Genomic DNA, 12230 nt, shown 5'->3' with positions numbered 1-12230 from the left:
TGAGTGTCTGATGTTCCGAAGGGGGAAAGTAAACTCCCAGCCAGGAAGCTAAGGAAAGCTCCCCAAGAAAGCTAAAGATGAGACGCGAGAGATCTGTAATGAGATCTTCCGATATTTCCACTTTGGGTTGAAAGCAGGTTTTGTTCAGAGCTGTGGACCGCTGTCTCCCCACTTGCGATTTCTTGCAGCTGGTTTTCAGAGGCGTACGGCCACCGACAGTGGGAGTAGTGATCATCATAGCTATTATGGCTTGCAGCCATTGGTAACCTTGCCCTCCACAAATTTGCCTAGCCCTTTTCGGAAGCCGTCCCAAGTTCACGGCCATGGCTGCATCTTGGAAGTGCAAATTCCGCAGTTCAACAGTGCATGTTGCAAAAGGAGTAGTTTGGTTTTGTTCTGAGTTATTAAAGCATTCAAATAGAGTGGTACCTCGGGTTACAGACGCTTCAGGTTACAGACTCCGCTAGCCCAGAAATAGTACCTCGGGTTAAGAACTTTGCTTCAGGATGAGAACAGAAATCACATGGCGGCGGCGCGGCGGCAGCGGGAGGCCCCATTAGCTAAAGTGGTACCTCAGGTTAAGAACAGTTTCAGGTTAAGAACGGACCCCCAGAACGAATGAAGTTCTTAACCCGAGGTACCACCTTTTGAATTGCAGGGATAACACACTCTTTAACAGAGAGTTGGTTTTTCTCACATTTGCATAGGATGGGATGAGCCTGTCAAAATATCCGATCGTCAGCTATGAGAAGGGCTGTGTGATGTGTGTTATATTTAGTCACTTGCTTCTGTAATGTTAGAAAAAGCCAAAAAAAAAGGAATGTACAGGCTGCGAGAGCTAGCTGGGGATCTCCCTGATGTATTTTGGGACTGATTCAGACAACCGCAGCAGGGTGGCTTGAATGGGGAAAGAGGTGGGCAGCCTCCCACCTGGGTAGCTGCTTTGGGGAGATGGGTAGCTCTCTACATCCAGCCTTTGCCAACCTGTTGCATTCCAGATGTTTTTTACTCCTGGCTGTAGTCAGCTGGCTGTGGCTGATGGGAGTTGTGGTTCAAAACATCTGGAGGGCACCAGTATGCTAGGCCCGGGGGTAACCCGAGCAATACGGTCCAGGTCCGGTCCCAAATCCAAGGGTTCCGCGAGGAGTCAATCCAAGAGGGCCAAGGCAGGACACGTGGCAGAAAACCAGACAAGATCAGGCACAGGATCACAGGCAGGTTCTGGCAAACAGCAACGTTGCTCCCGCAACCTGAGGCGGGGTCCGACAGCCTTTTATATTTGTCGGGTAACGGCCGGTCCTGATTCCCCAGCAACTCACCTCCCTGTCTCACCCGAAGGCGAGCACTCCTCCTGCAAGTACTCAGGTCTCTCCTTCTCTCAGACCTGAGTCTCTGCAGCTCGGGAGACGTTGGTGGGTTACTAGACCCAGAGACCGCCTCAGCCTCTCCTGACCCAACTGGTAGTGGTGCAGCTGTAAGTGATGGCCCAGCTGAAGGCAACGAGGGAATCCCCGCATCTGGAGCCAGGGCAGGCTCAGGCCCCTGACTCGGCCCAGCTGGTGTTTGCTGCAGGGGAACCTGTGCAGACTAGGATTCTTCAGGATCAGGACCCAGACTTGGTTCAGATGATGCCTGAGGCAAAGGATCCGGTGCGGACTGAGACTCCTCTGGTTCCGAGTCCGAGCAAGAGTCCCAGGCCATCACAACCAGGTTGGCAAAGGCTGGTGTAGACCGTACAGGGATGGAGAGACCCATGGCTGGCCCTCCTGCCCATCCACATGAGAACATAAGGAGAGCCTTTAGCTGGATCAGGCCAGTGGTTCATCTGCTCCAGCATCCTGTTCCCACAGTGGCCAACCAGATGCTCCAATGCGAAACCAGCCAGCAGGATTTGAGCACAAGAGCAACTCTCCCCTCCTGTGGTTTTTGGCGCTGTGCACTGCTTAATGTGGAACATGAACCCCTTGTGCATCCTTTAATGCCCCCTTGCAGACCCGCCAGCATTTATCTGATGAAAAGAGGGATGTGCTATTCCATCATCATCATCATCATCTTTAGACCCTGCCAATCGGACTGGGTTGCCCCCGCCCCTCTGGGTGGCTTCCGACATATATAAAGACATAGTAAAACACGAAACATGAAAAAACTTCCCTAGACAGGGCTGCCTTCAGGTGTCTTCTCAAGGTTGTATAGTTATTAATCTCCTTGGCTCAGCGGGTTGCATAACTCTGTACCCTCCAACATTTCTCTGATGAAAATACGATACGATACTATACAATATGATAGTCTTTGTTGTCATTGTCCCACACAGAACAACAAAATTGAAAAAATCTACATCAGACATTAAAAAACCAACAAGCCTGCTATCCCAGCCTGGTTAGCCCCCTAAAAACTCTGATACCCCATCATTAAATACAATATACTCCCATAGAGACTACCTTACATTGCATTTAAAACCGAAATTGCATTTGAATCTCAGGTGGCTAGTCCTAGTCTTTATAACCCTGTACCTTCTTCCACTATCTCTGCAGCTTTCTTATGGCACCTGGAAGCATAGATTTGATCCAAGGTGGGAAGAGTGCACCCAATTATTCTCTCTGCAGTCTTTACAACCCTGGACAGCCTTGTTTTTCCCCTGACTGTGCAGCTCCCAAACCACACACACCTTAGGGACGTCCTAAGGAAAAGCAGGACATTCTGGGGCAAATCAGAATCCGGGACAGCTTCTGTAAATCCAGGACTGCCCCCGGAAATTAGGGGCACATGGAGGGTCTGTGGTTGTTCATACAATGTCCACCGGAAACAGCTGCTGTCCCAAACTTTCTCCCTGCTAAATCCAGAGTTTTCTTATGCTTGGAAAATCTGAAACTCTCCCCTCTGCTTTAAAAGCTAATAGCTTTCCATGGTCACCATTGTCTTCTGTTGTTGTTGTTTTTAAAAAGTGGAGTATTTTTTAAATGTGGAACTTCTTCTAAAGAAGCATGGTTGCTTGAAACAGCAACTGGGGAGAATGGATGCGAAAACTTGGGTCAAAATCGCCTCCGAATATAAACCACTTGGGAATGGACTGCTAGGGGACAAATTGAGTAAAATTGTGGATTACGTGGGCAAGTCTGTGTGGGCCCTATGGCAGCTCGCTGTGTTTGTATGATTCGTTATGCTCAAGGTACAGCCTTGGTCTCCGCTGCGTTTGGCCAGCATGTCTAAGGAATTGCTCCTGTAAGAAGGCGATGGTGTGTTCATGGAACGATCATCGTTCTTTGTGCTGTAAGTCCCACCAGGGGGAAGCCGCTGGCACATTTATGCCAGAGCCTGACAGCGCGTCGTGACGCTCCGAAATGCGGCGGTTGCATTCTGCTGGGGTGGTACAGGTGGTGTCTAAGAACACAAGAATAGGAAGAAGATTTTGCACAGAGGAGGGGAAGAGGAGAGTGGCAGTAATAATGTCTCATCTCCAAAGGAAATGTTGTAAACACTGTCTGGGGTGTGCACTAGCACATTGAAGATTTGGATGGTAGCAGGTGCCCTAAAGTGGCCACTTAGGGACCAGCAAGAAAGAGATCAAAAGGAGGACAGGTTTGCATATAAAATGTGTGCATGCTGATTTATAGGCACGGGTGGAAATTGAGGAAAGGTTGCTGTAATATAAACAGAAATAGAATACAGGATGGTGACAGGGCATTCCGGCTCAGCATGCCCTCCAGGTACAGTAGTGCCTAGCAAGACGAAATTAATCCGTTCCGCGAGTCTCTTCGTCTTGTGGTTTTTTCGTCTTGTGAAGCACGGCTATTAGCGGCTTAGCGGCTATTAGCGGCTTAGCGGCTATTAACGGCTTAGCGGCTTTAAGAAAAAGGGAACAAACTCGCAAGAACTCGCAAGACGTTTCATCTTGCGAAGCAAGCCCATAGGGAAATTTGTCTTGCGGAACGACTTAAAAAACGGAAAACCCTTTCGTCTAGCGAGTTTTTCGTCTTGCGAGGCATTCGTCTTGCGGGGCACCACTGTACTAAAGCAATGGTTCTCAAACTTTTTTCTCAGTGCCACACTTTCGGAATAAACAATGGTTTGCGCCACAGCAGATGTTTTATTGATTAGAAACACATCGGAAAACAAAATGAAACAACTCCTAGCAGTGCTTGATTTATAACACAGAACACAACTGCTTTATAACTACTTTGTGGGGCATCTAGAAGGTACAAAACAATGCAGCGACACATTCTCCAAATTTAAAAAAAAATCATTTTTTTGATACTGTTGTTGGCATCTGTCTGTCTTGGGAGACAAAGGGAGGAGGGCGCCTTTGTGGGTGAAGCCAAACTGTTGGAAGATTGCAGCGCCTGCTATGGCTGTAGAGACCGATGTGGGAGAGACATGTTTTGTTGCAGCCGGGGCAGAGGAAGGTGTCTGGTTGTTCTGACACAGGTGCGCCATGACATTTCTTCCTTCTGTGCTCCTCCCAGCGGTCATTTTTCCACTGGTCACTGCTGTGAATGCATGACCTGATTACATGTTTCCAGGCAGTCGTCTGCATGGGATTTCCGCACGGTGGAGTTGATGTCACTATATTATACTAGGCTGAAATGTTTAAATGTTTCCTTGATTGCCCTTGAATCTTCCTGCTGCACTTGCCACCCTCTCCTGCCGCACTAATAACAACAACAACAACAACAATAATTTATTTATACCCCGCCCATCTGGCTCTCCCCCCCCCCAGCCACTCTGGGCGGCTTCCAACCAAATATTAAAATACAGTAATGCATCAAACATTAAAAGCTTCCCTAAACAGGGCTGCCTTCAGGTGTCTTCTAAAAGTCTGGTACAGTAGTACCTCAGGTTAAGTACTTAATTCATTCCGGAGGTCTGTTCTTAACCTGAAACTGTTCTTAACCTGAAGCACCACTTTAGCTCATGGGGCCTCCTGCTGCCGCCGCACCACCAGAGCACGATTTCTGTTCTCATCCTGAAGCAAAGTTCTTAACCTGAAGCACTATTTCTGGGTTAGCGGAGTCTGTAACCTGAAGCGTATGTAACCTGAAGCGTATGTGACCCGAGGTACCACTGTAGTTGTTGTTCTCTTTGCCATCTGGTGGGAGGGTGTTCCACAGGGCGGGTGCCACTACCGAGAAGGCCCTCTGCCTGGTTCCCTGTAACCTCGCTTCTCACAGGGAGGGAACCGCCAGAAGGCCCTCGGTGCTGGACCGATGGGGGTGGAGACGCTCCTTCAGATATACTGGACCAAGGCCGTTTAGGGCTTTAAAGGTCAGCACCAACACTTTGAATTGTGCCCGGAAACCAGTGTGGCTCTTGGTTCTTTATCTTGAAACTGGACCAACTCCTTCATGGAGAGCCAGCCTAGTGGTTCCCTCCAGAAGTTCAGGACTGCAATTCTCATCAGCCCCAACCAGCAAAGCTGTACGATGCAGGAACTGACAGGAGCTGGACTCCAAAATACCCAGACAGCTCGAGGGTGGCCAAGGCTAGAAATTTCATCCTAAGGTTTTCCACACGCCTATGCTGAGCTCTTTAGTCATGTCCGACTCCTCGTGACCTCCTGGACCAGAGCACACCAGGCACTCCTGTCTTCCCCTGCCTCCCGCAGTTTGGTCAAACTCATGTTTGTAGCTTCGAGAACACTGTCCAACCATCTCGTCCTCTGTCATCCCCTTCTCCTTGTGCCCTCCATCTTTCCCAACATCAGGGTCTTTTCCAGGGAGTCTTCTCTTCTCATGAGGTGGCCAAAGTCTTGGAGCCTCAGCTTCAGGATCTGTCCTTCCAGTGAGCACTCAGGGCTGATTTCCTTCAGAATGGAGAGGTTTGATCTTCTTGCAGTCCATGGGACTCTCAAGAGTCTCCTCCAGCACCAGAATTCAAAAGCATCAATTCTTCGGCGATCGGCCTTCTTTATGGTCCAGCTCTCGCTTCCATACATCACTACTGGGAAAACCAGAGCTTTAACTATACGGACCTTTGTTGGCAAGGTGATGTCTCTGCTTTTTAAGATGCTGTCTAGGTTTGTCATTGCAATCCTGATATTGATTGACTGTAATTCCAGGGTGGTCTTGCAGATGAATAAGTCTTACCCAGCCTTCTCACATTCCCCTTCTTTGTGTCCCCGCCTCAGGAAGGCCTGATGCTGTCGATTTTGCCCAGGCACGTAGCTGACGAGATGCTCAAGGATATGAAGAAGGATGCTAGCCAGAAGGAGATGCAGCAGTTTAACACCATGTACATGTACCGCCACGAGAATGTCAGGTAAGGAGCAGGACTTCCTTTTTCAGGGAGTTCCACATGCGAGGTGCCACTACCGAGAAGGCCCTGCCTGGTGGCGAGGCAGGTTTTGCTTCTCAAGGAGACACAGAGGGGAGCCTTTTGCCCAGAGCTCAGCAAATGAAGGAGGCACAAGATTTGCAGCTGGGGAACTGAGATTAAAGGCTCACCCAAACTTTAGTTTGTGCCGTGCTTTCCAGGTGCACACCCACACTTTAAAGCTCTGTGTCTGAGTCGGTTCGCTGCCGCCCCAGAGCATTCCCCAGGAAAAGCACCTCCAAAAAGAGGGCTTACATTGCAAGAAATATTGAAATATCTGAAATATTGTTGGTGCTGTACATAAATAAAACGAACAGTCTCACAATTTAGAAGTGTTGAGACAAAGAGGAGAGGGGACTTGGAAGGGAACTGAGGAAACTTCACGCAAGCTGGGCGAGATGTAAAATAGAAGCCTTAAGCTGAGATACAGGCAGACCAGAAGTTGGCACCTGTCTGTCTTGCGAGACATCTGTAGAGACTGATGTGAGAGAGACATGTTTCGTTGCAGCCGGGGCAGATGAAGGCAACCAGTTGTGCTACTGCAGACATACCATGACATTTTTTCTCTCAGTGCTCCTCCCAGTGGTCTTTCCTCCTCTGGTCACTGCTACGGACACATGACCTGACTGCTTGTCTCCAGGCATAGCGGTCATCTGCAAGGGATTCCCACAGGCAGACCAGTAAGCAAAATATCACCAAAGCCAACATGAGATCTGAATAAAGGTTTCAATAATAATAATAATAATAATAATAATAATAATAATTATTATTTTTATTTATACCCCACCCTTTCTGGTTCAAAAATTGGGCTCAGGGCGGCTAACAACAAATTTAAAACACTTAATTGTAAAAGCAGCATAAAATACAGTATAAAAACATGGGTAACAATAAAATTCAAAATTCAGAAATCAATTTAGGGGAAATCCATCTAATAAACATTAGATAATCACCAGGGCTAGCTGGCTGAATTGGTCCTACTTGGGCCAGCGAGGAGGCTGGGGGAGAATTAGCTGTGGGGTCTCAGAGCGGGCAATCTTCCTAAAAGGGGAGGGGGAAGGAAGAGAAGGGAAATAAAAGATCAGGCTGAATTCAAATTAAAAGCCAGGCGGAATAGCTCTGTCTTACAGGCCCGGTGGAAGGAGGTTAAATCCTGAAGGGCCCTGGTCTCCTGCTGCCAAGGAGTGTGGTGGAGTCTCCTTCATTGGAGGTCTTTAAGCAGAGGCTTGACAACCATATGTCAGGAGTGCTCTGATGGTGTTTCCTGCTTGGCAGGGGGTTGGACTCGATGGCCCTTGTGGTCTCTTCCAACTCTATGATTCTATGATTCTATGGTCTCATGGGACAGAGCATTCCACCAGGTCGGAGCCATCACTGAGAAGGCCCTGGCCCTGGTGGAGGATAGTCTGACTTCCTTAGGGCCCGGGACCTCTAAACGATGGTTATTCATGGACCTTAAGGTGCTCTGCAGGGCATACCAGGAGAGGCGGTCCCGTAAATAGTAGAATCACCAGGCCGAAAAAGTCAATTTTTGGAGGAATCTAGTTGGCCCCCGACTTGGTACAGGAGTTTCTTGCTACAGCAGCTATTCGCGTGACCTGCCAACCTAATCTCCCTTGGTCCTTTTATTTCACAGCATCCTCTTTGCGGACATCGTGGGTTTCACGCAGCTCTCGTCCTACTGCAGCGCCCAGGAATTGGTGAAGCTTCTGAACGAGCTCTTCGCTCGCTTCGACAAATTAGCAGCGGTAAGTTTCCTCGGCAGACCGTACGTCCCTTCAGGATTTGCCCTCTAGGATGCTGGCCGGACTGGTTTGAGTTGGGGATGGTGTGTCAAGGGAACAGTCCTTGTTCCAGCTGTACACTGCTTTGTGTGTACAATTCCTTCTCCCGCGCGGCGCCAGAGGCCAGGAACAGGAGGGTCACAATTGCCCGAGCAGCGCTGAGTTCTGCCACCTTGTTTTCTTGGCCTTGTGGGCGTTCTCAGAAAAGCCCTCCATTGCATGAGATTAACAGCGCTCAGGGACTGAGAGGCTCATATCCTGGTAAACTGATACCTTTATATAGCTGCGTTTCCTGGAATATCAGAATATAAAACCTATTTACGAAGCCCAGGGACACATTATCCTCCGTTCTAATTCAGCCTCGATCAGGCTTTAGCCACTCTCTTCAGGAACAAGAGATTTCAACAAGAGATTAAGAAGAGTTTCCTGAGAGGGCGGGGGGGGGGGATTTGCTTTTCATCAGTGGAAGAGAACTGCCTCGGAAATTGGGGCGGGTGGCGGGTTTTTGCCTTGATTAGAGAGTTTTAAGAAGAGGCTGGACGGCCACCAATCAGGGACGCTGAATTTCCAGCGTTGGCAGAGGGCTGGATTGGATGACCTTTGGGAGAACCCCCTAACTCTGTGCTTGTAAAAAGCTGGGCACTGCTCTGGAGCACGGGGGAAGCTAGTGTGGCAGAGTCGAAGCATAAGATGAGCATGGCTGTTGGATCAGGTCAGGGCTGGATTTAGGTTGGATGAGGCTGTAGGGTAGTGAAGATAATGGGGCCCTTTATATGTCCAGCTGTCCTTTGTCAACAAAAAATTGTCACTGTTTTTCGTGTTGAATATACACTGTATGGTAATTTATGGACCTAATAGGTATCTAAAGCCATTTGCACCAGTCCACGCAGAGTGTAGGCACCCTATATATAGAAATGAGCAAACCAGTGATATTTTAGGGAGCAGGCTAGCAGACAGAGCCCATGACTTACATCATAGGAGCCTACACAACGCAAAACACCATTGCTGTATGTAGGTTTTATTCTATTTGTTTTTTATCTTATATTTTGGAAATGTACATCCAGTGTTTTTTTCTTTAATTTTTTGGGGGCCCCCAAGTGAGTGGGGCCCTAAGCTATAGATCATTTAGCTTATACAGTGGACTCTCGGGTTGCGAACATGATCCGTGCGGGATGCACGTTCGCAACCCGCAGCGGCACATCTGTGCACGCGTGGGTTGCGATTCGGCACTTCTGCGCATGCGCAAAGCGAAATTTAGTGCTTCTGCGCATGCGCGATCGCCGAAACCCGGAAGTAACCCGTTCCGGTACTTCCGGGTTTCGGCGGGTCCGTAACCCGAGGTATGACTGTATGTAAATCCGGTACTGGATCAGGCCAAAGGCCCATCCAGTCCATAGTCCTTTCTCACCGTCTCCAACCAGGTGCCCCCATGAGAAGTCCATATGCAGGACTTGGGAGAGAGCGCCCTCCCCATCTGTGATTCCTCCCAGTAACTACTGGTATTCACACTGGTTCTGATGGCGGAGCGAGAACAGTGGACAAGGACCTGAGGACAATAGGTTTCAAATCCCTGCCCAGTCACCTTTGGCCAGTTGCTCCCAGTATGTTACCTCCCAGGGTTCGCCCTGGAACTGGCTATGCACAGCCCTAGAAAATGCATATTTTGTCTCCATTAAGAAACAGACAAACAAATGTGTAAAGCTCAGTATTTTTTGGTTTCTAAGAATTCACAGGCAATGCTGGATGCTCTCTGCGAGTCTGCTGTATATTTTGCAAACTAGTTCATTTCTTCGCTATGCGTTTCGACACCTCTTAAGATGTCGTAACCAAATTTTGCTTTTATTTAGCTACGTATTTATTTCTTGCCCTTCATTCTAAGGTCCCACTGCTGGTTACAGCATCAGAAGCAATATTAAAGCAACTTAGAACAACTTGCAAGCATAGAAATATGGTTCCTGGTACCAAGGGGGCATGTGTTTGTTTATATTTGGATACAGTTGGCTGCCATCTTGAATCAAGATGGTGGACTGAACTTTGAACAGCACTGATTTTTTTGTTTTTTTAGGATTCCTAAGCAGGGCTGGGGAGGAGCCTGCTGGTCATACAACAAAGAAGGGCTAAATTACAGTGGTGCCTCGCAAGACGAAAAGAATCCGTTCCGCGAGTCTCTTCGTTTTGCGGTTTTTTCGTCTTGCGAAGCAAGCCCATTAGCGGCTTAGCGGATTAGCGATATTAGCGGCTTAGCGGGCTTAGCGGATCAGCTGATAAGCGGCTTAGCGGATCAGCTGATAAGCGGCTTAGCGATCAGCTGTTTAGCGGCTTAGCGGATCAGCTGATAAGCGGCTTAGCGGCTTAGCAGATCAGCTGATAAGCGGCTTAGCGGCTTGGGGAAAAGGGGGGGGGGGAGGAAAAAAACCCTGCAGGAACTCGCAAGACATTTTCGTCTTGCGAAGCAAGCCCATAGGAAATTCGTTTTGCGAAGCACCTCCAAAACGGAAAACCCTTTCGTCTAGCGGGTTTTCCATCTTGCGAGGCATTCGTCTTGCGGGGCACCACTGTATTATGACCTGTTATAATGCCAGCTGTTTAAAATCCACATTTTTGTGGCCGAGAAGAATAAACCATCAATAAACACTGGAGCAAAACTCCTCCTTTGTCTGCCTGGGAGCAGTTCTATGGATGATCATTTTAATCCTCTTTAAACTCACGTGATAATCCTTTTATACTACCAATATCTGCTTGGGAAATTGCTCCTTTTTTTAATTACTCTTGCAAATTTTCATGGTTACCGTCCTCTGTTATTTAATTAAGGCCTTGTTCCGTTGGGAAATAAACCGAGCTGGGTTGGTAAGATTTGTGAATGCAACTCAGAGAGGAGAAACAGCTTCTCTTTAACTAAACAGAGAGGCTGAATGGATAAGGAAGGGTGTTTTGGGCTCCCAACGCTTTCTGTTAGGAGACCTCATTCCAAGCAGTGCAAGAAATTGTACCCAAAAAACCAGTTTCAGCAGATCTGAAGGTCAGCATGGATAGAGCAGCCTGCCCTTGAAACAGATAACTTTGAATGTCATCAATATAAATGCAAACGTTTTAAATATAAATGTTTTAAGTATAAATATCTTTTTACTGATTGTTTTATTGTTCTGTTCTTTATTTAAACTGCTTTGAGGCGGTTCTGTTTTTTTGCACTTAAGCAGGATGTAAATTTATTATGAAATAATAAAATAAACAATTTTAACCACTGCGGGTGCCGATAACGTGGTGCTGATTAACTCCAAGGTTGCAGGTTTGATCCCCGTAAAGGGCAGCTGCATATTCTTGCATTTGCAGGGAGTTGGATTAGATGATTCTTGCTATCTCTTCCAGCTCTACAATTCCAGGATTCTCTTCTTCTTCTTTGGCAATCACTCATAGCTGAGGAAGATTGTCTTCCATAAACACAGTTTTAACAATGAGTCCATAAGTGACTGTGGAGGCCAATTCTGGATCCACACGTCCTTCCATAGCTGTCAACCGTCCCTTATTTGGCGGGAAAGTCCCTTATCCCAGCGCTGTGTCCCGCTGCTGTCCCTTATTGATGATGTCCCTTAAATTTCCCGGGTTTCAAAGGAAGCAGCTCCTCTCCCTCCCTCCCTGCCGGCCAGGGAGGAGGGAGGCTCCAACTGTGTTGCTTGGCTGCGTTGCTCACCCAATAAGGAGTCTAAGAACGACTGGGGGGTGGAGCTTGCATGCCTTGTGCCGATCAAATCGGCCGCCTTGCCTGGGGACTCGCCTTTGCTCAGCGCTTCCCAGCGGAGAGGTGACGGTGGTTTTCCTTGCTGCATCCCCTTTGCCGGATTGCTGCGCTGTGGGAACCACCGCTTGAGGCTTCGTTTGGCTGCTGGCTGGGCTTCCTGCCTTTGGCTCGGAGGGGCTCAGAAGCTGAACATACCTGTGTTCGGAAAACCCCTTATTTTGGCTGCTCATCCCTTATTTTCAAGGCTGCTGGTCCCTTATTTTCAAATCTGACAGCTATGCTTCCTTCCACAGTGGGGACATAGGTTTCCGGGTGGGAGTTGATCACAGTGTGCATTTTCCAAGTGTGCCCTCCTTTTAGCCTGTTTCTCCCTTGCGTCCTGAGTTCGAGTGTCTTCAAAGCCCATG

At 48.3% G+C, this 12230-nt stretch overlaps 1 protein-coding gene across 1 annotated transcript in view; it reads left to right on the top strand.

Annotated features, from left to right (window-relative positions):
* ADCY3 (adenylate cyclase 3) overlaps positions 1–12230 on the top strand; it is a 94876-nt gene that overhangs the window by 51092 nt on the left and 31554 nt on the right. The window contains exons 4-5 of the mRNA XM_028725218.2: positions 6122–6252; positions 7940–8051. Coding sequence (XP_028581051.2) covers positions 6122–6252; positions 7940–8051 — 243 coding nt within the window. The remainder of the gene's footprint in view (positions 1–6121; positions 6253–7939; positions 8052–12230) is intronic.

The sequence above is a fragment of the Podarcis muralis genome, chromosome 3 (genome assembly GCF_964188315.1).
Source record: "Podarcis muralis chromosome 3, rPodMur119.hap1.1, whole genome shotgun sequence".
Classification (NCBI taxonomy): Eukaryota; Metazoa; Chordata; class Lepidosauria; order Squamata; family Lacertidae; genus Podarcis; species Podarcis muralis.
This window is presented reverse-complemented; position numbering and strand designations above follow the sequence as displayed.